This window comes from Amphiura filiformis, unplaced genomic scaffold (assembly GCF_039555335.1).
Source record: "Amphiura filiformis unplaced genomic scaffold, Afil_fr2py scaffold_30, whole genome shotgun sequence".
Classification (NCBI taxonomy): Eukaryota; Metazoa; Echinodermata; class Ophiuroidea; order Amphilepidida; family Amphiuridae; genus Amphiura; species Amphiura filiformis.
This window is the reverse complement of record NW_027305494.1, coordinates 734324-760910: the sequence shown is the minus strand read 5'-3', so window position 1 is coordinate 760910 and position 26587 is coordinate 734324. Positions and strand designations below refer to the sequence as shown.

At 36.5% G+C, this 26587-nt stretch overlaps 1 protein-coding gene across 1 annotated transcript in view; it reads left to right on the top strand.

Annotated features, from left to right (window-relative positions):
• LOC140143866 (dystrophin-like) overlaps positions 1–26587 on the top strand; it is a 404491-nt gene that overhangs the window by 23623 nt on the left and 354281 nt on the right. Inside the window, exons 11-20 of the mRNA XM_072165677.1 lie at positions 4466–4606; positions 6388–6540; positions 8871–9032; positions 11124–11252; positions 11975–12148; positions 14140–14472; positions 15722–15904; positions 23827–23970; positions 24728–24886; positions 25709–26344. Of these exons, the coding sequence (XP_072021778.1) occupies positions 4466–4606; positions 6388–6540; positions 8871–9032; positions 11124–11252; positions 11975–12148; positions 14140–14472; positions 15722–15904; positions 23827–23970; positions 24728–24886; positions 25709–26344 (2214 nt within the window). The remainder of the gene's footprint in view (positions 1–4465; positions 4607–6387; positions 6541–8870; positions 9033–11123; positions 11253–11974; positions 12149–14139; positions 14473–15721; positions 15905–23826; positions 23971–24727; positions 24887–25708; positions 26345–26587) is intronic.

The window sequence follows — 26587 nt, the reverse complement described above, 5'->3', positions numbered from 1 at the left end:
AGTCTTCTTCCAGTATGCTCTCTTTTCCAGAAGAAATGGAGTTGTAATTTTCTAAATCAAATTTTGCAGCTGTGAAGGTTTTGTTGAGAAAGATAGGAGCCCTGACAAATGGCAAGCCAATGCAGACCTCGGAGACATCATAGAAGTCGGGGTTTGTACCACTGAAACTGGTTGGAATGATGCTGAGAAATATGGCAAGACACCAAAGACAGAAGAGAGTTATCATGGCTGATTTCTTGGTGAGTTTTTTTGTTCCTGTGGGGTACTTGATGGCTAAGAATCTATCAATGCTGATGAGAGTGATGAAGAACACAGAAGCTTCACTGGATAACACAGAGAGTGTCCCTGCCAACTTGCAGATGGGTCCATTCCTCCAGTTGTCAGATTCGGATGGAAAATACTGTTGATAGTAAGCATCTGCAGATGCGATGATCAACATATATACGCCCATTAGCAAGTCAGAAGCAGCAAGGTTCTCAATTAAGAGGACTTGGATGATGTTTTCTCTACCATGCTTAACACATCGCCATAGCAACACAGACATGTTTCCAACTAAAGCAAACAATCCAAAAATCCACATGAAAGCTCTGACAGATGTAAAAGGCAGAAGACGCAGACACGTTAGATATGGCTCTCTGGTGTTTTGGGCTCTGCATTGGGCTGTTTCTATAAAACAGCATGTAGCTGGTTCATCAACTAATACATATGTATCATTTGTAACGAGTGGCTTAAAGGTACTCTTATCTACTCTTTTCAATGGATTTCCCCTTAATTCAATAGCTGAAATTAATGGCATTTCTTGAAAAATATTTGCATCAATTCTTTCTATGTTATTGTTATTTACTTCAAAGACTCCCAGTTTAGGAAATATGCTTGTTACATTGTTATCAAGAGTATTATTACTTGATTTTTGCAAGCCGTAGCGAAGAAATTTAATATCATTTCCAGATATGTTAAAAATCAACATTTGTTGAAGACTAGTGAAAGGTGTGAGATCCATCTGTTCAAACTGATTATCGTTCAAAGACAACTGCAGCAAATCAGGTGTGCGCCAAAACACGTCTTGTGGAAGAGAAGTGAATTCATTTCTAGAAATCAGAAGTTCCTTGACTTTCTCTGCCCCTATGAACATATCAGGATCAATAGCTGTCAGTTTGTTGCCACTGAGATGTAGTCTGAATAACAAGTCGAGTCCTCTGAATGTGTCCGGTACGATGGTGGTAAGCTTATTATCATCTATATACAGCCACCAGAGACTGTCCAAATCCTGGAATGTTCCCGGCTGAAGACTAGTGATGTTATTTTTGTCCAAAATGAGAACTCGTAACCTGCCTAGACGCCTAAAGGTATCAGGAGACAGACTTCCGATATTATTGCGGCTTAATTCCAATGCAAGAAGTGAACCTTGCTGATTGAAGAATAGATTTGGGTGAAGACTAGTAAGTTGGTTGCCATGGAGGTCCACCACTATTAAAAAAACCAGGCCAGTGAAAAGATCGGATTGCAATTCAGTGAGCTTGTTATCTGCTAGTTCTAGGAGATGTAATTGATACCAGCCAAATGTTCCAGATTCAATACGTGTCAGTAGATTCTTGTTCAAACTGAGCCGATTTACATATCTCAAATCTTGAAATGATGTCATATCTATGCTTTCAAGTTGCCGGTTTGATGCATCCAAAACTCTGATGGGTTGATAAAAGAAAAGTCGGGGTACAAGGTCTTGGTGCAACAACAATGTCCAAGTCATTTTGTCTCTACATTGTGTTACAAATTGTTGGTATTTCAAACTGCATACACAGTAAGTTGGACATATAGGTAAATCACCCTTTACATTAGTAGCTCCAATCCACCTGATCAGATTATTATGAAAATAATCGGTTTCATACATTGTGTTCTGTTGTTGGTATATCACTTCCCATACATTGTCTGAAATAAGTAACCCATTGCAATCGGTGGTAATATTACATGCACTGGTGTTGAAGTCAGTGCATTGATCCTCCAAGTTTAAAAACTCTCTTCTGATCACAAAGTTAGCGTCCATCTTAAAATGGATTTCAAGCTTGTTTGTCGGAAACAGTGTGCTACATGGAGTGGCGGTTCCTGTGAAGCTGATGGTTTTTCCTCTAGCATATGTGATGTAGAATTGATGATATTGTTTCCAGTTTGTAAGGGACTCAATATCCAGGTAGATTCCATGTTGGCTTGTAGTGTTCAGTTTGAGTACACAGGCACCACAGGATGAGGAAGTGTCCAGCGATAATGTCTCATCGATGTCAGAAATTTGTGCATTTGCACTGCATGAAGAGGTGTCTGTAGAACAAATCAAGTCACCACTGATATCTGCACTGTGGCCAATTGGCAGGCTTGTAATTCCTAAAAGGAATTGAAGGCTTAAGTAGAAAATGCATCTGTCTTTCATGATGATGGTCATTCATACATACAGTAAGAAACAGTTTTATTCAAACTTCATTGTAGGAACAAGTTCTAAAAGTTGTTGTGGCTCTGATTTAGTCGTAACAACAAGAAGAGCTGAGTGCAAAATAATAACTCAATTCAGAATTGATAATTATTGTAGTGTAAGTTTATTCCACCTTACACATAACAATGTTTGCAATTGTTTAGTTAGTTTCGTTATAGCTAGTATTGTTCAAATTCAAGACTTGGAAAGCTTTAAAGCATTCAAGCATGTATAACAAGGTCATACACTATGGACCACAATGGCCTCATCCCAGTAGCATAATTCTATAACCTCAATTAAATAATCATAGTGCAAAATTTGACCTGGAGTTGAAGAGTATGAGTTTTTGTACTCAAAATTTCAAAGGTCATTCAATGACTGTACAAATGTATTGGGGTTAAAGAACTGTGCCCTTGATAGATGAGCAAGTTGTGAATCCTAGTGATAGAAACATTAGTCTTATTTTCAGAGGGAAAACAAACGGGAATCCCCATAGTTCAGTCAGTATCCTTTAAAGTAGCAATCACTATGAATAAAATTTGAAAGTGAAATTTAAATTACTTTATTTTTTTGTGAAAAATGACTTTTATTTGTCATTTGTCTATTTGCTTGTTGTGGTACAAGAACAAACAATTTCCAGAACATGTACAAAGACTTGGTCAGTGTATATTCTACTGAATATTCATTTTCAATAAGAATGTAGTGTGTGTTAGTGGTAGGGTAGGGTTTGATGTGGTGGGTATTGGGTAGGGGTAGGAGTGAGATTGGAGATGGGTGGGGTAAGGAGATAAGAGTATGGGAGGTAGGAGTATGGTACATCATGTGGGGTGGGTGGGGTATGGGTAGTCATAGGACTATTATGTTTAATAGTCCTATGAGAGGGAATATGTTTTCACTGAGTAGTCTCCATGAGAACATTTGTTTTACTGTTTAGTCCTACCTGGTTTTTTTTAAAGTCTTATCAGATTCAGAGGAAGCCTCATTTCACTGGGTAGTCCTATGAGGGGGCCCTTTTTTCACTGGGTAGTTCTACCAAGGAGAAATGCAGGAAACTGTTTGCCAAAAATATTTTACAATACATTTTGACAACATTTTAAAAATTTTGTTATAGTGTTTTTTTCTACACATGTGAATAAAATCCAAACTTGCACTCACATAAATGTGCACCAGTCACACATTACGCAAAGATGTGCTGTTTTTTTACAATGCATACAGATTTACTTATGCTTATCAATTTAAAGGAAGTCTCCGGCAATCACAACATTATGCCTTATATGTAAGAAAAATAATTATCAAGCACGAAATACGTGGTTTTATTTAAAACAAACTCATAGTGACCATAACAACATCCGACTCTCAGCACGCGATATTCAAAATTCCCGGGCTCCGAAATTGTCGAGTGCAATGACGTCTCAGTAATACAATGAAGACTGACGACAATGGAGCACAAATAACCATTACGTCATTGCACTTAGACAATTTCGGCGCGGGAATTTTGAATATATCGCGTGTTGAGAGCCGACTGTTTTTATTCGTTTTTATGGTCACTATGAGTTTGTTTTAAATAAAACCACATGATTCATGTTTGATAATTATTTTTCTAACATATAAGGCATAATGTTATGATTGCCGGAGACTCCCTTTAAGGTTCATGCCTGTATTTTACAGGCTGGAGTGTGCACATCTCTCTTTTGAAGGAACTTGGAGCCAGACTCCGCCGTTAATAATGTTGTTGTGGGGGGGTGGGGAGGGGAGGTCTGCTTCTCTTCCCACACAACTAATCTGTTTACTTTCCCAACTCCTGGATGGAGAAAGATGATAGAGGTTAAGAACCTTGTCTGGGGGCACAACATGATCACACACCTCTGCCAGGACTCGAACCCACAACCGTTTGATTACGAGTCAGAGCCCGTACTGTTGTGCCACCATGCCCCCCTGTAAACAAGAATGTACAATTACTGACAAATTTGATGAATGTACCAAATTAATTTCTTCTCCTTCTTGCAGGTGGTATCAGATGGTGCTGATAATTGGAAGATGCTGCGTCATCTCCTGGGAGAGGAGACCATCTGGATGGATGGCTTTGATCAGAAGCTTAACAACCCTCCTGCTAGCCTGGATGCGGAGGAAATATCTGAAGAAATTGATGTAAGAATATTGCATTGTCCATGTTGTGTATTTTCCAATTGAATACCTTAGTGTGAAGAAGAGCCCAACTGCACTTTACACAAATGAGTTTATCATATTTTAAAAGATATGTACCATTGTCATTGCAACATAATCATTTAACATGTATGTATATTCATGTACAAGTACTGAAGGTCCCCTCAAGATGAAAACAGTCTGTCTCTTAAAACTTTTCCAAGTAGTGTGTTTTTTGTTAATCTCAAAAAAAGTGTTGATGGAGTTGGGCCCTTCTTCCACTCAGGTATTCAATTGTAACCTTTTGTAATTTAAACATGTAGGCCTATCATCATAAAGATCTCAAAGATGTTAAAACATGGGGTTAAGGATTCAGTAAATACTTCTTGGAAAATTGGGCACAATGGCACACAATTTGGAGTTTAATATTGGACAATTATGTAGATCATATTGGGTGCAATTTAAAAATTACATGAGACAGTCATTACACACATGAATGTTTGCTCTGACATACCAATGATGGTCAGATCAACTAAGTTTGATGCAATATTTGTTAGAGTAATGGTGGATTTGGCAAACTCTTTAATTAATTTCCTTGGAAACTGAATTAGTAGTGGTTCTCCCAGTTTCTACCAGGCAAAAATTGAGAAAGTTCTGACTGCATGGTTTATATATTTGAGAAATGGAAGTTATGTAATTTGTAGCTTTGATGATCATCAACATTTTTATGAAGCACAACAACTTCTTGCAATGTGTGAAAATATCTTTAATATTTGTTGGTATAGTGCCATCACTTCATTAAAAACTATTGCTTTGAACAAGTGATGTGTACCATATCATTTTTTGCATATTAACCATGTTAACTGGTATCTTGTATGGTTTAACTTTATATATTTGGGAAATGGAAGTTTGTATTATTTTGTTGCTTTAATATTCAATGCTCTAATGGGGTGCTCTGACCAGCTATGATTATCAAAATTTCTATGAAGCACAATTAACTTCTTGCAATGTATGAAAATATCTATAATATTTTTTGGTATAGCGCCATCACTTACATAAACATTATTGCTTTGAACAATTGATGTGTACCATATCTTCTTTTGCACATTAACTAGTATTTTGTACAGGGTGTATCAAAATGATTGGTACCCATCAATTTTGATGTTTATTGAAAAGCCTGCCTCATCCAAATACATCATTGGATACTCTTGAAATGTCCAAAATAAATAGTTTATGACTTGTTTTACAATTAATCTACAAATTATTTGGATCTTATGTTGAATTTTGATGTGTCAGATGCATACATTATCAATGAAAATGATGGGTACCAACCATTTTGATACAGCTTGTATATGTAAAAAAATTGTATTGACCTAACCCAGAGGAGGCTTAAAGGCATTCCTACAATGCAGTATGATTGGGAAATTTGATCAATATAACCTAATTTTAAAGGCAAAGTCCCCATTGCCACACACACAAAATGGCAATTTTAAAACTGCAGCCAACGAGTTAATAGTTGAGACTTATGACTGATATTTGATTTTCTTACAGGAAACATTAATATTGTCCCACTGAATTAATTTTATTCCTAAGTCTCGATGTTTTGAATATTAAATAATAGGATGAAAACACCAGATATTTGAACACAATCCCAATGCAAGGTATGATCAACTGTACCATATGTGTACAAAAGCCAGACACACAAGGTCAGAAACCCCATTGGGTTGTGGGAATGTCTTTAAACATCCTCTGGACCTAACCATATTACTGTTTTCATCTCTACCCAGGCTCTGGAGTCTGCAGTCCAGAAGCATGTTGTAGATCATCGTGAGCAGATCAATGAAGTCGCCCAGAATCTGATTAGTAACAGCATCATGGTGACAGCAGTAGAGAGAGAAGCTAAGCTATTTAACCAAAGAGCTGATGAAGTAGCAGTACAGGTGGGTCTATTGGAATTTATTGATATTAGAAGAGAGAAGTAGGCAAAATATGAACATGTAACATCCTTTTTGCAGTGATCATGCAGTAGGTGAAAAAACACTCATTGGCGTATCAGGAGTTAAACCTGAGAGCTGCTGGTGCACAGACATTCACAAAAGAAGCATTTATTATATGGTGCAGATTGTGTCTCATAAGTTGGGATGCAATGCCTATTGAAAGTTTACATAACACTTTTGAATATCAGAGTCCCATAGAGATATGTGCTAAATTTGCCTTAAGAAAACATCATTTTTTCTTCACAGGAGCGACTCAGTTTTAAGCGACAGCTATGATGGTTGAAATCAGCCCTTGCCTGATCCCTCTGGCTGGGAAAAATATAGGTTGACCGTCATTATTTTTTTACGACTGGCCCTCGAAGTCTACGATGTCTGGGAATTGCCTATTTTACAGGCAAAACCATGCCAGTGTTTCTGTAAAGAAAAGGCTGCTTAAAATCATTAAAAGTTATTTGATCTCGCCCATCTGTGGTACACTTGCAGGAAATAGTATTACTAATCATGACCAATCCAAATTTGGCTAAAATTATGCAAATTTCTGCTCATTTTAATGCTTAAATTGAGAATCCATGGGTTTTTCTAAGAAGTGAAATTAAGGGCGCACAACCATATAATTATATTTGGTGGTGTGAAATCTGTTCAGATCTCACACCACCAAATCAGAGTCCCATAGAGATATGTGCTAAATTTGCCTTAAGAAAACGTCATTTTTTCTTCACAGGAGCGACTCAGTTTTAAGCGACAGCTATGATGGTTGAAATCAGCCCTTGCCTGATCCCTCTGGCTGGGAAAAAATATAGGTTGACCGTCATTATTTTTTACGACTGGCCCTCGAAGTCTCACGATGTCTGGGAATTGCCTATTTTACAGGCAAAACCATGCCAGTGTTTCTGTAAAGAAAAGGCTGCTTAAAATCATTAAAAGTTATTTGATCTCGCCCATCTGTGGTACACTTGCAGGAAATAGTATTACTAATCATGACCAATCCAAATTTGGCTAAAATTATGCAAATTTCTGCTCATTTTAATGCTTAAATTGAGAATCCATGGGTTTTTCTAAGAAGTGAAATTAAGGGCGCACAACCATATAATTATATTTGGTGGTGTGAAATCTGTTCAGATCTCACACCACCAAATCAGAGTCCCATAGAGATATGTGCTAAATTTGCCTTAAGAAAACGTCATTTTTTCTTCACAGGAGCGACTCAGTTTTAGCGACAGCTATGATGGTTGAAATCAGCCCTTGCCTGATCCCTCTGGCTGGGAAAAATATAGGTTGACCGTCATTATTTTTTACGACTGGCCCTCGAAGTCACGATGTCTGGGAATTGCCTATTTTACAGGCAAAACCATGCCAGTGTTTCTGTAAAGAAAAGGCTGCTTAAAATCATTAAAAGTTATTTGATCTCGCCCATCTGTGGTACACTTGCAGGAAATAGTATTACTAATCATGACCAATCCAAATTTGGCTAAAATTATGAAAATAACTGCTCATTTTAATGCTTAAATTGAGAATCCATGGGTTTTTCTAAGAAGTGAAATTAAGGGCGCACAACCATATAATTCTATTTGGTGGTGTGAAATCTGTATGTAAGGTGTGCAGCTCAGTGATATACCATATTTTGATGTTTGCTATTGACAGTAGAAAATGAAGGGTAAAAGCTGTAGAAAGAAGTTGAAGGCCAAAGGTTTAGGCCAAACCCCATCAGGCTGAACTTGAACAGTCAAGATTAATAGGAAAATTTTCACAGGAAAAATTTCTGGACACGTGACACCCATGGGCGCAGACATATTAGCATTATGGAATGTGACCCCGAGCACAGCAGGTGGTCTTCCAATGTATTTGAATAGGAATAATTTCTCCTTGGATGCAAAATAAGTTACTTGTCGGAAGTCAATAATGTTATAACAAGAGTTTCCGTAGGTAAATATTTTTTCCGTAGGTAAATATTTTTGAAAATACGTTTTGATGATATTGTGAAGAAATTAAGATTGCATAATTTTCAATAATTTTGCAATGCATGAATTTCTATCAAAACTGCGGCCAAAAATACTATTCAATTCAAAATTACTAAGACTTGAATAGCGCGGTCACCGCCGGGGGTCAGGGATCAGGCTCGAAGTTACACTCACATTGATATGCATTGGTCATGTGTCCAGAAAATTTTCCTGTGAAAATGTAATTATTAATCTTGACTGTTGAAAGCAATGTAAGGGTGCAAAGATGTAGCATTAGTTACTCTATTTATTTAATCTTGTTGTTTCTTCTTTTAGGCCAAAGCCCGTCAGGCCAGACTTGAGCACAATGTCCAGATTCTCCAGCAACTTGAAAGGGATATGCTCACTTTGAGTAGTTGGATCTCAGCAGTAGACAGGACACTTAACAGTAGACTCACCGCTCGTATTTGTGCAGGAGATGTACCTGATGAGTATGAGGTGAGTTAGTATGAGTAACTGAGTCGGATATGTATTGAGTAGTTATTATGAGTAACCAAGTCTGTTACCGTAAACGTTCTCCTAATGGCGCTATGGGATCCCTTGACTAACTGGAATTTTAGACACAAACTAAAAGTGCCTTCCCATAAAAATCCCACCAGCAAATAAGGGCATGTACCCTTAATTCTTGTTGGTATTTTTAGAGCAGGGAGCTCTCTATTTGTACATGAAATTTCCCCCAAGGCAAAAGAGCCCAGGTGCGCCATTAGGCAAACGTTTACGGTATGTACTTTGAGTCAGTATTGAGTCACTGGATCTCAGCAGTAGACAGGACACTCAATATTAGAATCACCTCTCATATTTGTGCAGGTGATATATCCAGTGAATATTTGATGAGTACCCCCCCCCATTACATGAGTGAATATGACAGGTCACTTAATTAATGGTATGTCTGTATGTCCTTTGTGAATGGGGGCACAATAGACCATTCACAAAGTACATGCTACTATTGTCTGTCCAATTAACTTAGACACCCAGTTTTTGTTACTTATTTGAAAAAATATCCACTTTCAAAGAAATTCATGAAAGAAAAGTGTTAACATTCGCTGAGACCTAACGGGATTTTTGTGTTTCCAAAGCATTGAGTGAGAGTTTACCAGAAATTCTATTGAAATTGGAAGGTTTTTCTCAACACTTTAAAAATAAGCCGGTAGAAGTTGGGTACCACTATTTTGGAAGGTCTCATTATACAGATTTGTAGGTATTGTGATTTTGGATAGTGAATGGATGGATAGTAAATTAATTATACTCCTCACCAAAAACATTTTATAAAAATGAAAAATATAATTCAGTTCATAAAATGCAGACCGTGTTTCTAATTGGCATATTTATTCTTAGTGTATTAACTCAGTGATCCCAGCTGTCCCTCAACCAATTACAATTCGGGGCGCGGTATTTGAATCTTGTTCTGTGCATGCTTTTGGCTTGGCCCAATTCCAAGAAAATACAAAGTGTATGCCCTATGAATGTTCTGATGTTATTGGTGAGGAGTATAATTCACAATACACTCCAGACGCATAGTAACTTGCCCTATCATATAATGCACCAACTGACATCTTTTGAGTTATAGAGCTTATGCATGAAATTATTGATTGGCTCCAAACAAAGGATTTGAACCGGTGTCCTTCACCGAAATCATGGCACAGTGCAGTCCATTCAATCAAATATTGTCATCAACCTATTTGATCGTAGTGTATTTGTTATGCGTGTGACGACCTCTCGCGGTAGATTGCAAACATGCTTTTGTTGAATGCATTTGAGTAGACCGCCATTATTGTGAATTAGTAAAAGGATCAAAGAAAAAAGGGTGGCATCACTGATCAATATGCATGATTACAATGTTCAAACACCCCTTACTGTAAATAGATTATCCCATCAAAAGTTTCAAGTCATTAGGAATATTCGGCTGGACCCAGATATCTTGCTGTAAATCGGTCAAAATTGAATAAAAGTAGACAAGGAAGAATTTTTTTCAACGCTTTACTAATAATTTCTGTTAGGTCTGACCGTGTTTAGCAACTTTTCTTTCATGACTTTTTGCCAAAGTAAAAACTTTTCGAAATATATCCTAAAAACCGGGTGTCTAAGTTATTTGGACAGACAATAGCTTGTACAGATGTGTGTGGCTAACAAAGAACATCAACTCAGCAACCAGAATGTCTTGAAACTACCAACTTGCAATTTTACGCTCATTTCATGGTAGCAGGTCACAAATACAATGGGAACTGAGTTGTTGGACCATGGCATCTGCCAGGACTAAAAAAATTGATTAATTAACTGTATCTGTCCAGGATGTGATGCAGCATCTACATGGAAGCAAATTTTCTTAGATACAGCGCAGTTTTTCAATATTCAATTCAGCTAAGACTGATGAGTAATGATATTACAGTGATTTGTTGCTCACGGAATAATTTTACTTTGTACAATGTACACATGCTCTTGTGACTTTTTTTCCCGTTTTCAATATCAAATTTTTTCAATTTACCACTGTACTGACACAAAGTCATTATTGTATATATTTCTTTGTCACAGCAATTGAAGGGTGAGTTTGAGACTCATGAGAGAGATCTGAGTGATATTGACATCCGTGCCAAAGCCTTGATGGAGCAGACAGCCACATCATCAAACCAAAGACTCAAACAACAAGTAGAAATCCTAAGGGTATGTATTAGCAAGTAGACTTGTGTTCCTCTCTTAATGGGAAGTTCTGAGTTCAAGTTGAATTTATTATACTCTTAATGGGAAGTTCATAAGTTCTTGGTTGTGATCATTCAAATTGAATTTTAATGGAAAGTTCATAAGATCATGGTTGTAATCATTCAAGTTGAATTTATTATATTCTTAATGGGAAGTTCATAAGTTCTTGGTTTTGATCATTCAAATTGAATTTATTATACTCATACTGAAAGTATATAATACCACACATATATCATCAGGATGCTCATTATCTGATGCGCTACCTAATCACATTAGCAGACTGAGCCAACAAGACTTATCAAATCACAGTCCTAGTAATTCTATGGCCAAATATTAGAATTTACCTTTATATATATTTTCACTGATATTAGATCTTACTTGATCAAAAGTGTTAAAGAATGAAAGTAAGGTATATTTTTTAGCCTGTGCGACATCTGTCATCTCAATATGCAGTAACATTATTTTTTATCAAAAGAGTTAAAGAATGTCTTTTGACATTTACAATTCGGCCATCAGACTCATCTCTACTGAGATAATGATGTTATATGAAATGATTTCTTTAATTAAAGCATTCCTACTAGTTCTTAATATTATCATTATTTTCCTTTAAGTTTAATTCCCAGGTGGTTTAACACATCCTGTGTGGATAAACCCGTACTTATTGTTAACCATCTCTCTTTTTACAGAAAAATCTTGATGATCTTGAGCACAAGTTCCGTAAGTTTCAGAAACCGGCGGACTTTGAACCAAAGATGGCGCATGTGAGAGGTATTCTAGAGAATGTGAAGGAAGGTGTTGGTGTGCTTGATTTAAAGAATGGGGAACCTGAAGTTATACAGACACAATTGGATGCATGCATGGTAAGAAAAGCACTATTTAGGGTGAATTTTGAGCACTGAGTAATGGCTACTCTCTGTAACGATATCATAAATTAAAAAAATATTACCTTCCCAGCAAACACAAAAATGGTCTTAAAACATTATAAATGTGTCATAAACACATTTTGGTTTTATTTAAAATGTTTTAATAACATTTAAAATGTCGGGTTATATAAAGGTCATGAAAATATTTTTTAAATGTTTCATGTAAAACAAGAGCGATAACCGCACCATAGCTGAACCATGTGGCTTCGGCAGTATATTGTAGTAGGCCTATACCACTGTCACCCGGAGTCCGTAATGGACATTATCTCGAAATGTTACGAAGGTATGACCGGCCGAATGGTGTTAAAGAAAGAGGAAAAGTAAAGAATATAAAATAAACTAGAGCAACTGTTAAAGCAGCAATACTGTGCTGGATAGTATTAATTTTAATAAGACTGTTTCATTAATTGCCGTTTTAATATACCTTGATCGTTTAAAGCTGGCATTTTGAAAACTTGAATTTTGACCTCTGTATGACCCCCTTAATGACCTTAAATGAATTTTAAAATATACATGTTAAGAATGTCATAAGGATCATTGCATTTAAATTTCAGCTCAATTGAAGCATTTTCAAAACTTGACCTTTGACCCCTTTATTGCCCCTTAATGACCTTAAATGAATCTTAAAATGTTTTTAAAATGTTTAGAATGTCATACGGATCATTGCATATAAATTTCAGCTCAATTGGAGCATTTTGGAAAACTTGACCTTTGACCCCTTTATGACCCCATAATGACCTTAAATGATTTTTTTTTTAATGTTTAGAATGTCATAAGGATCATTACATTTAAATTTCAGCTCAATTGGAGCATTTTGAAAAACTTCACCTTTGACCCCTTTATGACCCCTTAATGACCTTAAATAAATTTGAAAATGTTTTAAACATGTTAAGAATGTCACAAGGATCATTGCATATAAATTTCAGCTCAATCGGAGCATTTTCGGTTAAAATGACCTTTTTTGACCCCTGTGACCCCTGGATGACCTCTGATGTTTAGAAATATTTTTATTATATTCTTTATGTTTTCCTCTTTCATATGACACCACTCATGGGGTCATACCTTTGTGGCATTTAAAGATAGCAAGCAAGCAAGCAAGCAAGCAAGCAAGCAAGCAACATACACTACTATAGGCTGACCATTTCATGGTTCAGCAAAAATATCACATTTCAAAAATTTGGTCAAAATGTTATTTCAGAATATTTTTTTGCAATTTTTTTTGTCAGAAGATTTTGTCAAATCTTTAATGACATTATGTTAAAATGTTTTGCATCTAGTTTTCAATGTTATTGAAACGTTATTAAAATGTTTTATACCCTTTATACAACCCGATAATAAAACATTTTTTGTTGAACGTTTTGTGTTTGCTGGGTTTCTCTTTATATGATATAATGAAAATCACAGTACCTCAAGTAAAATTTTACTTCCGAGTCTGATTGCTACAATTACCATCATCAACCTGTTCTGCTCTGAGTCACATTTACAGATTTGGTCCAGAATGTCTTAAAAATATATCGCAACATTGATTCTCAGTGTTATGATGTCGCAAGAAAAGTTATTTCATCAAAAATAATGTGTCACAAAAAGTGGACCATTTTGCCACTGACAATGTTATGTCAGTAGTTCAATGGACAGAAAAAAGTAGGAATGCTGTAACTGTTTACAGGTAAATTAAGTAATTCTTGGCCAAGCTTGAACATGGGTGTTGCATCCATGTAACGTACTAAGCGAGTACAAAATGTAAGGCATGTGTATGCTTTCTTCTGTACCGCGCTATGTGCGCATGTGTTTGTCGCAGAGCCACTAACGTTCATAGTGTTCAAGCTTGGCCAAGAATTACTTAATTTACCTTCGGTTATCATGTTAAAACCTGCTGAACAAAAACTGGTCTGAAGTGTAGTTGACTATCGTGTTTTTCCTTGTTACAGGGCTTTTACAAAACTTTAAGTGAAGTCAAACCAGAGGTAGAATTTGTCATCAAAACTGGACGCGGCATCGTAGAACAACGACAGCTTGACAATCCAGCTGAGCTGACAGAACGCCTCAATCAGCTGAAACAACAGTACAATACATTAGGAAAACGAGTCACAGATGGGAAGAGCGCCCTCGAGAAAGGACTGAAGTTGTCTCGGAAAGTAAAGAAGGAGCTGGTGGCGCAGAAAGAGTGGATCCAAGAAACAGAAAATGAAATTTTGAAGAGAGAAGCAGCTGACAATGGGAATGCGCCACAGAGTATTAATCAAGAATTGGACTGGTGCTCGGTAAGTCTTAACGAAAATAGTCATGAGCCACAAGCGTTTGTAGATGCACCACACTAGTTGATGGATTAGACCCTACCCTCTGCTAAGGAAAATGTTAATAATATTACACCAGTATTTTGGATATGAATGTAGCCATGATTAAGTTCCCATGTTGAATAATTGTATTCGTATCATGGGCAAGTGAATGGATGTTTAATTTGTACATAGATTTAACATGTATTAATTGTCGTGTTTGGGACTTGAGCAAACTGACATATGAAAATATTGAGAGAGACTCAGTGGGGATTGAACCCCGGTCGCTGGATTACCGGTCCCGAGTCTTACCACTGCACTACCCGAGTTCATAGTTGGCACTCGGGCAATCTCTACTTACGTCCCCATGATAACTCTCTGATTGTGTCTCGCATTGTCTTATGCCCTGCTAGGGTGAAGCATATAGGCCGCCTCCTTCTCCATTATATATTAATTTGACTGATTATTCATCTCACAGTAATGTAACTAAATATATCAAAATTGATTGCACACTTTTTAAAAGTTACAAAAGTCTTATTATATTAAACTAGGAATTTAGTAATTCAACAAGTATATAAATAGCTTTGTTGCAAACCCTCTTTCATCCACTTGCCCAATTTTAATAACACATCAAAAAATCATCAAAATATCACTGATATGACTTGGTTTTTCAACAAAAGTGGTTTTTGGCGGAATGCTCATCCTACCCAAGCATCCTGCCAAAAACTGCTTTTGTTGCAAACCCCCATATATCAGTGATTGTTTTGGGGGTTTTGCAAATGCTTTTCATATGTGAATGTTGGTAACATTTCAAATATTGTAGTTATATTACTGTCACATCTCATTTGGTACACCTCATATGTGACCATCCACCACGAAGTGGTAGTAAAGTCGGCTCTAGATCATTTTCTGTTTATTGCAGATTTTGAAAGGATTTACTTTCAGCTTCAAAATGACACCTCAACCAGCTTCATCGGACATCTGGAAGTGAAGTTATAATTCATCAAAGGTCAAATTCCTAGTATATTCAACGTAGAAATCCAATTACTGTTTTTGATTGTATCTCAAAATGGAAAATGCCGACTTTACGACCAGTTTGTGGTGGATGGGCACATATATAACTGCATTAAATTGCACACTTCACAACCGCACCTTGAGATCCTCTTGGTGGATATAAGTTGCACATCATAAATCCCTGTATTTATTTATTTAATCCAAATATTCTTGTTTTCAACAGAAACATAATCGTGACCTTAATAAGAAGAAATGCACCCTGGAGGACACAGGCAAGATGGCGGACACAATGATCAACCTTGGGGACAAAGAGGCCTTGAAATCAGTGAGGGAGGATGTGGACAAGACAAGACAAAACCTTGAAGAACTTGGTGCTAAGATAGAAGAGAGGAAACAAACTATGCAGGTAACGGATAAAGGCTTTTTGTTTCTCATTTTGCTGATTTGGTTACAAGTTTGTCAACAAGTTTTAAATAGTGTGATAAAATGTTGCATGAGGCAAAAAAAGAGGTTTGTCGCAGAAGAGCGTGTATATAGCTTTTAGAATGGTAGGTTTAGCGCATTTTGATTTTTCTCCATGTTTCAAGGATGTTTTTTGAGCTGTAAGGGGGAAAAATCAGACAATTTTAAGGGGGGAAAATCAGACAATTTTGGTGAAGTAACAAAAACCAATATAAAGGGAGCAAAAAAAACTTTCAAAGCTGCTGAGATTAATTGTCACCTAAAACATACCTTAACTTCATAATCACAGCTAAGCTTCATTTGTGGAAACTTTGGTAGGTTTAGTATACAATCAAGTCATGAATCAAGTTGAAAAGAATGCTACAATCTGGTGGTTGACTATAGTCTGTCTTGTCTCAAGTTGAGAGTAACACCAATTTGTAGTGGCAATCGGTGCATCGCTAGCGTACGGACAAATGTGTATTTCTTACTTCTTTTAATGGGAACAGTTCTTTGTTGTTAAGGGGTGACTTTCTCTGGCCTTACTGACCTTCTGGTCATCCCCTCCATAATTTGTTTTGTTTGATATTGCCTTTGTTTATTTGTTTTTAAAATTTATACTAATTTATATTTATGTGATTTGTTGGGAAATAAATTATCTTATCTTGTATTTTAACGCGTATGTGTACGCCCTGTGTATTAAGTCAGCCCGCTTGGTTTAAATCTACCGCTGCAAAATCCAACTTGGCATTAGTCTCAACTTGAGGCAAAACAGACTATATCTAGGGTACTGAATAATCATCTCTCTGGACCAAAATCACTATCACCTCACTGAAAGAAGTGAAGTGGCCTACTTAACATTCTTGTAGCAAATTCATTGTGCTCACTTGAAACCTCCTTGGGAATTATTTGAAATAAAAATTCAAATAAGTTAAATTGTCAAGTAAGAGGTCACTTCAAGTATTGACTCAAGTGTACCCAAGACTATATTAGCAAGGAGGTTAGAGTTATTGCAGGTGGCAATAGTTTACAAGATGTAAAACATCAATATGATCAAGAATATTTCCAAATTATGAGGGTTTTAATTTGGATTTATGAAACAGTACTAAGCATATTAATGCTCATTTGGGTGCATCTTTCATGTAGATTTCAACTATTGACACAAAAATGTGAAATTCCAAATTGCGTTTAAAATTTAATAAAAAATGTTGTGGGTGTCGTCTGCATGAACAAGGATACTCTGCAAGTCTAACCCCCTGAGCACTACCTGCCGATCTAACATTGCCTCCGATTGGTCAATTACATGATATCTTCACTTTAATCACCAATCAGAATGGAGTTTTGCAAATAATTCACCCCAATTGTTTTTTGCATGGTGAAATTATTCTAACAATGTTGCTGATTGGGCCAATTGATAATGAAAACTTCTTTTTGTCAATCAGCAGGTAATTCTCATGGGGTTAAGCTTTTGGAGAAATGTTACAGAAACAGATATACTTGAGATAAAACTGTTGAACTAATGCTAGTCATGTTTGTAATAAATGTTGATGGGTTTGCATGTAGATTTCAAAAATTGTCACCAAAATATGAAATTTTGTTCACTAAATTTAATAAAAATTGTCACATGTTGCCTGCCACCAAAATATGAAATTTTGTTCAAAATTTAATAAAAATTGTCACAAGTTGTCTGCCACCAAGATATGAAATTTTGTTTAAAATTTAATAAAAATTGTCACATGTTGTCTGCCACCATAATTGCCAGCAAAATATGAAATTTTGTTCAAAATTTATTAAAAATTGTCACATGTTGTCTGCTACCAAAATATGAAATTGTGTTCGAAATTTGATAAAAATTGTCACAAGTTGTCCGCCACCAAAATGGCCAGCAAAGTATGACATTTTGTTTAAAATTTAATAAAAATTGTTACATGTTGTCTGCTTGTGATGTTTGCATGAAGAAGGTTACCCTTCAAGTTCAAGCGCTGGAAGAAATGTTACAGAAATAGATATACTTGAGATGTTAAGAGTTCCAGATGTTGTTCCTGGAGGGCTGATTTTAATGATGGCCTCATAATGTCATTATAAACACAACACAGAGTTGCCAAACATTTCAAGATCAATTCAGGGGGAACACAGACAAAAAGTCACCCAAGTTGAATTGAAGTGGATTTTTAATCAACTTTTTTAAAACTTGCCACGTGGCCGGATAGACCAGTTGCTGCGGTTCGCACCTGACCCACCAGCGTTTCAAATTTCCTGGATAAGGCCAAATAAAAAAAGGTTTGTCTCAAAGCTCACGAGTGGTTTGAAAACAAATGCGAAATGCAATTTTTTTTTTTTAAATTCCCGACTTGGTATTTTTGTGGTATTTTGAGAAAAATGTCTGATTTTCGCCGACTTTTTCTGGAAAAAACTTTAAAAAAAATTTGATTAAAATAAAAAAATGTTCGCATTTCTTTTTTTTTTCAAAACGTGCGATTTTACAAATACACGCGCAAGCTTTCGACAGACAAACCTTTGTATTATGGCCTAATTAGATGTTTTTGCTCAGTGCATTATTTTTTATTAAGTGCTCTTAGACACACTTTAAGTTAAAAAGTTGCAGGAATTCAATCACAAGGCTTTTGGGATTTTTTCTAAAAGGTCTATATTGGAGCCATTTTGTATGGGATAGAGAATGGGACTTTTAAATATTTTAAAATGTTTAAAAGTCACCCAAATGGGCTTTAAAATGACAAGTGTGGCAACATGGCAGGAGCATCCCATCCTCTAGCCAGCCTTTGTGGTACTCTTGATGTTTTATTCTGCAAAGGGTTTTGTGTGTGTACATTGGTGAAATATTTATATTTTATGAGGCATGATGTGAATATGTTTTTATCATATGGTGAAAGATTATTGAGTAGTGCATTTAATATGATACCTGTTGATGTTGTGTGTGGACTTTGTATGGATATAGTGTTTTGATCTGCAGAACCTGGATAGTGATGCATGATATATTATTATGTCAAAGATATATTAGATATTGTACAATAACAACAACAAAAGCAACACCAGCAAGAACAAACCTAATATCAACAGCAATAACATCAACCAACAATAGCCAGTGACATAGATTTCTTTTTGACATTGCAACAACAATCCTAACAACTTTATTTAATACATTTCCTGTTTTGCTTAGTAGCAAGATAGGTCTCTTTCTGTAGAGATGCTACTTTTTTGGCTCTGTGATTTTGATATTTTGCTTGCTCCTAAGTTATATTATTTGCAGTAAATTTGATTAAATTTTGATGCTTGTTACCTACATATAGCTAGCTCAATCACTGTGTTGTAATATATTTTTTATTTGTCCCTGAGGAAGGGCAGTTTATCTGCTCGAAATGTCACTTGTGTTTTTGTTTACTCATTGACTATCCTTTTTTACTAGTGCAGTGTTAGTGTATACCACCATGGTTTACATACTGCATTAGTTTTTATCTTGTCTTTGTCTTATTCTCCACATCAAGTTGGTATACCTGGCTCAAATCTTTCAATCCTAACAACAACAGCGATAACACCCGCACCAACAACAGCAACAGTAGCAGCAGCCAGTGGCATAGATTTCTTTTTTGGGGATGGGATTTGTGAAAAAATTCTGAAGCAGAAAAAATTTAGTCTCTTGGTACAACTGAGGATGAAAAATGTTGCCATTTTAAGCTAAAATGGCTAAATATGACATTAATTTGAACAAATTTACCCCTCTTATCAAAATATTGGGGGATACATCCCCATCCCCAGATCTACACCAATGGCAGCAGCAACAGTAGCTCCACTGCAGTAGCAAAATACAATAGCTGTAACAACAACAGCAACAACACTATTAACAACAATAACAATAGCAGCAACAACGCCATGTCCCATGACTGCATTGGTGTAAATAACAGCAACCCCATCCACCAATGAGACAATAGCAGTAACAACACCACCACAACCACTTTGGCCACAACATAGGCAGTATAATTGGGGGGAGAATGGGGACACATCGCCCCCACCCCCCACCCCCATTTTTCCATGTGGTATATCCTCCCTAAAAATCATATTAGAATAAAAGGTGAAGCAATAATTGCCCTTTTCATTTTCCTTCTTTGCTAAAAAAAGCTGTGTTTTGGGCCAAAATAGGGTACAATTTTGCCCACTGACCCATCAAATTGCAAAATCCAAAAGCAAAATTAAGCAGAAACAAAACATACTTGCCCCCTCTCAATTTTAATGTTTCTGCTGCCATTGAGCAGTTAACAAAAAACAACAGCAACATCAATACCAGTATCAACAACAATAACAACAACAGTGACATGATAAATGGCAACAACCACAAATATTTTCTATTATTTCAATTCCAAAATAATCAGTTATTTCTGAAATACTTTACAATAAAATGCAACAAGTTTTTGAACATGATAATTCAATTCTTCATACTCCCACACATATAAGTGTTAACTCTATAATGCTCCAGCCCAAGTTTACCTGAACCTAATACCTGCATGTGCAAAGGAAGCCTCTATATAGATTCCGATGCATTTTCCCTGGGGTCCACTTTTCCTAGTTGTATAATAATCAATTTGCCAAGCATAACAGGCTTGTTCAATATCCGCCATTGAGATTTCACAGTCGTATAGGAATTATCCTCATCAAATTATATGGAATCAATTGTACTCGTCTAGCATCTAACACCGTGTGTATGTGGTTTTCAGTGTCATGTTTAAGGGAGATCAGTAGGTCTGAAGCAACCTGGGGGCCAGGGGTGGTCATGTCCATCCCAATTATTGAGTGTTTTTAGGGGTGGAGAGGGCACTAATCAAATAGTATACCTATCTGTGACCAGCTGTTTTCAAAATACCCTCTGAAAAAGTTAGTCTTTTTGCCCCCATTTTACATCAATTATGACCCCAACACAGGTTTACACATTCAACTAGCTTGTAACACTTTGATGCCCCTTTTTTGAAAATTGATGTTTGCACGTTCCAGATGCTTTCACAAAAAAAACATCCCTTTTCGCATATATTTTTGTGACACAAATGTACCCCTTTATAGCGGAGTTGCTATAGCTATTATAGAGTGGAGAACCTTTGTGCCACTCTACCTGGGAAATTCTAATTTTTCCAGGAATGATGCTAAGCAGTATGTGAACTGTATCATTTGAGCATTAATATGGGGATAGAATATATCATCTGCCGTTCGCTCCACACTAATGCTTTAACCCCAGGCATGAGAACTACCTGCTGATTGGCCAAAAAGAAGTTTTCATTATCAATTGGACCAATCAACAACATTGTTAGAATAATTTCCCTACACAAAAAAAATGGGGTGACTTATTTGCAAAGCTCCATTCTGATTGGTGAATAAAGTTAAGATATCATGTAATTGACCAATCAGAGGCAATGTTAGATCGGCAGGTAGTGCTCAGGGGGTTAATGCTGGTTATCCTCAGCCTCTGTAGTGGTCATGTAAATAGCTAGGTAGATAAGGGTATTATGAGTGCGATAATGGCAATCGGACAGAGCCTTGAGGCTTGTATGTGTAAGGAGGATCTGTTATCATAATGCTGTCTTTTCATCTCTAGCGTGTTCTTTTAGATGCTCTTTTACATGGTATGGGACCGATCAATTTTGATGCGGGAAAGGGGAATGGGAAGTTCACAATTTTTTGGCTGCAAAATTTTATATTCCCTGTCACCCTCTCTGTTGTGTCTCATGATTTGTCAACTTTCATCATTTTAAATTTCTAAATAGTGTGTTTCCATATTTTCCTGAACCAAATTTCCCCCAAAATTACCCCCATTCCTCCCTGGCATAAATATTGATTGGTTTCTAATTGGTGCCAAATTTTTTCTCAGGCATGATTGTGATAAAAGTTGAGATAGGATTTTTTTAATTTTTTTTTTTTTTATAATTAGCTCCAAAGATATGGTAAAACATGAAGATGTAACAATATTGTAATTATTCATGATTCATTTTAACTTTAAAAGTTTAAGAAACCGCTTATAGGTTTGAATTGCAACCAACCTAATCACAAAGCTCCCGTGGCCAAGTGGTTAAGGGACAGGTCTTGTAAACCTGAGGTCCTGGGTTCAATTCCCAGGCCAGATCACTTTTTCTACTTATCTCCTTTATTATTTGCGACGGCGAACCTGGTGAAAAATTATGTTTATTATACATAATTCCTGTCGATCATGCCACCGTTTTTTCAAGTTTAAAACTGACCCTGATGACATAATGCCAAGTAACCCAAATCTGTCATGTGTGATGGCTATTTTTTCATTCCATTATTATCAAGTTTGTGTGTATCCATTTATCTTAGCATTCATCCATCCCATATAAAAAGGTCATCTAGGCTATTAGATGGGACCCTCCAGACACAACATTAATAACTTGGTGCATGCATCATCATTAAGCAATTCAATGCTCATGTGGATGGCAAATTCCCAGTCATAATTAAACAAATATCAAAATTAATAAATCAATTTTTTTTTTTCAGAATTTTTTTCACCAGATTTGAAATCTGCATAAAAAATGCATTTGAATGGCAAAGTACAAATATACAGTGTATTGTATAGGGTTATAGTAGTCCTTCAGATTGGATCAGGGAAATTGGTGCGTGCATCATTAAAGCATCTCTGTGCTGATGTACATTTCAAATCCTGAGTCATATTTTTTTCCCTTTTAATTCTCTTAAATCATCTACATTTTTCAGATTTTTTAGGGATTTTCTGGGTGTAGACTTAAAATCTTCATGAAAATTGCATTAGAATGAGTACTAATATGCCTAGTTGTATAGTTTGATTGGATTTTGAGAAAATATCTGTGACTTGTATTTGTGAAGTCTCGATCACATCATCATACATAGTTCTAATAAGTTTGTGTGTACATCATCAGCTCTTACAATATGTAGGGCAGACAGATGAAATTCACTATGTGTACATTGTGAGAGGTACGTACCAAAACAAATGCAGTTCTTCCGTCCGTCCATCCGTCCAAACGATGCCTCAGTCTTAAAAGGGTTGTCTACTGCTATCAGAAGCACTTTGTATCAAGGTGGGCCATTATAGGCTATTAGGAGGAGACCTTACTCAGTGTGGTGACTGTACAGGTTCACAGTCAATGACCAATGTTAATGTGCGTGTATTAAGATGCTAGTATGTTTTCAAAATGTTTCATAGTGTGTGTTTATATACCATAGTGTGCTTAGGATGTGATTTAATTTGGATGTACTTAAGCCAGCTGCAAGATAATTGTCATGATGAATGAGACCATGTTGGATGTTGCTACCGGCATCACCAGGAGGACATTCCTGTCTTACTATGGACAGCTGGATCATAAAATGGGCTATTCCAGTTAAAATCCACACTACCCCTGTGGAAGAGTTTGGAAATATATTCCATAGGGGGAGTATGTTTTTCAAATGTAATTGGTCATCATTTTGAAACCCATACTCCCCCTGTGTAATGGCTTTACCTACATGTATATCTTCCACAACTGGAGTGAGTATTTCAAATGGAAGTTACCCAATTATATATTCTATTCAAAACTTATACTCCCTCTGTGGAAGACTTTAGCTAAATCTTCCGCAGGGGTAGTGTGGATTTTAAATGGAATAGCCCAATGTTATCATATTTGATTATTTGTCTTAGATAACCCTCTGATTGGTTGTTGAACCCTTAATTGTCTGCATATCATTAATGGTCCTCTCTATAGACCTTTAAGACATTGACGTTAAGCTTAAGCACTGTCAGTGTGGTAATCTCCATTGCAAATGGCATGTATGAGTACACATTGTTGATTTCCTCTTTAGATGTCATGAAAGTAACAAAATCTTCACTCTTTTGAAATTTTCTTTCCTCTGGTGCTCTTGCAGAAGTATGCGGAACAGATGGAGGCCTACCGCAGCAACCTTGGGGAGGTGAAACCCTGGCTAAGTGATGCAGAGAAGAAGCTTGATGCCTCAGCAAGGCTGCCTCAGGATGACCAGATTTCCGAGGAAGAGATACAGAAATACCAGGTAAGGTGTTAGGTGTTAAGTAGTGATAGTTGCGTATCATAGGGAAGAGACTGTCATCTGTTGCTAGGGGCAGGGCATAGGTGGGTATGTGATATAAAGTGTGTAATGTTATGACTTAGAACAATGAGGACAGGAAGAAATCTGCTTTGTAAACTTATTCATGTCTGCTCAAAATGCATAGCTTTCGGGATGCCATGGAAATGTACGAGGTATGTTTACCTGAATTGCTTCTCGCATTGGATCGATGACCATTTTTAAGCACAAATTGAAATTCAGATGAATATTGTTTGCATTGTTTACAATAAGATATGTTGCAAATAGAAACACTTGAGATACTGTTGATAATGGATGTATGAATTACAAATAATGGAAGTCACATGAATATAAGCTTATCAATTTTATATGACGACATTTTTTGCAAAAAGTGTATGTTGGGTTCTTGAGACATGTAATTCTGACTCCAGCTGACATTTTAGTATGAAAATTGTGTTCTTTTGGTTGGGCACATGTGAAGATTTTATAAAATTAGTGCAAAACTCAGTGTGTCGAATCCACTTGGCTATCGAAGCTTCATTCAACAATGGCAACATTGAACTGATTTACTTGGAACAGCTTTAAAACAATTATCCTAGCAGACAATTCAATTTCTATTGTTTGAGCGAGAATTTTGAATACTGATTCAACTCAAAATCTACCGAGTTGTTCTTAATCTTCTTCTTCAATCTGTTTCTATGATGTTACTGCTTACTACCAACAGAAGCTTCAAGAGGAAGCGGATGACATGTCCCCTCGCGTGGAAGAAATCCGCGACCAAGCCCTTGAGTTGATGAGACTAGGAGGTGATTGTCGTCGATCTACAGAGCCTGATCTGATTAGCCTCAACCAGAGATGGGAAGATGTGTCCTTGAGAATTAAGGTATAGTTATTGACTTTTGTTTTATATGTTTAACCCCCGAGCACTACCTGCCGATCTAACATTGCCTCTGATTGGTCAATTACATGATATCTTCACTTTAATCACCAATCAGAATGGAGCTTTGCAAATAAGTCACCCCAAGTTTTTTGTGTGGTGAAATTATTCTAACAATGTTGCTGATAATGAAAACTTCTTTTTGGCCAATCAGCAGGTAGTTCTCATGGGGTTATAGGAAGAGACTCTGTAATCATGTTTACATCCACCCGTCTGTACATCCGTTCCTAGCCATTTGTCAAGATTTGTTATTCATAACTGAATGAATGGAAGAATATCAATATGATTTTCAGTGTTTTAATATGCAAATTGAGTAATTTGCATAATTTATGCAAAAATTCAGGAATTTCAGGAATAACAAAACTAGTTCACACAAACTCCAGCACAGCCCGGTATTGGTTGGTATTGTGTAACTAGGGTGGTGTTAAGCCAGTGCCTTCCCTAGCTAAGTGATACTAACCAATCACAAACTGACGTGTTTGATTGGCAGGATTGGCAGTCACAAACTAGTTTCTAAATTTCTAAATTTCCGGCTTTTATTATAATTAAATTTACAGTGAAAGATGGAATATGAAGTTGGTGCATTTATCATTTTGTATGTATTACATATCTCGACAGTTACGTGCAAAAAGGCTGTAAGGGCTTTGTAATTATTTTGTACTTATGACCTTCTTGCATTCGATGGTAAAACTACTCTTCACTCATTACATTTTCCTTTTGAAATACCAAATACCAAGCATTTTCCTTTCTTTATTTCATAATGTACAGCAAAGACAAGCAGAACAAAAAAGGATTTCCGGAGCGATTGAGATTGAAAAACGCCGCAAAGAGGAAGCAGAAGCAGCAGCAAATAAACAAAAAATAGCCGAGGAAGAACAAATTCAACAACAAGTTGTTAAACTAGAAGAGTCTGCGCCTCCAGTGATGGAAGCGGAAACAAGCGAGGAAATAGACTCGATCTCAGACGAAGCTCTGGTGTGCAGAAGCGAACTGGAAATGGAATTTGAGGATATTGCTCGTGAACCCAGTCCTGTTGAGGTGATTGAGGAACCCATGGATCAACAGATCGTGATTCCGGTTCATTCTGCCCCGGACTTCACACATCTTGAACACCTTGCGCCCGTCCAAGAAGAAATTGTCGATGAAAAATGCGAACAGATGATCGTAGAAACTGAAGAGTCATCCGTGAACCTGGATGAGATGTTCGAAAAGTTGAAATCGGATGCGGAAAAGAATCGAGTGCCAAAGACAGAAGAGGAGGAGGAGAGAGAACGAAGCATGGCTGAGATTAATTTGATATTGGAGCAGACGTACACTGCCATTGATTTGTGTGATCATAGGCTGGTTGATGGCAGTGATCTTAGGGAAGAGGATTTTGACAAAGATGTGGAAGAAAATGTGCAGGTAAATTATTGGCTTCAAGCAATTGCATTTATTGAGGGAAACATGTTGAGTAATGTCAATTTGCATTGCTCTTTATCAATTTCAAACTGTTTTAGCGCTAAATACAATAGTTAATCTTTGGCAAAATAAAGAATGTGGTTTTAACTGTTTTCAAGCAGAATGTGGGTCTTCAGTGACAACTGAGGATATTCCGATCAACATCCTCATCCCCACTTTTTCCAATTAAAATTTTTAAACATTCAC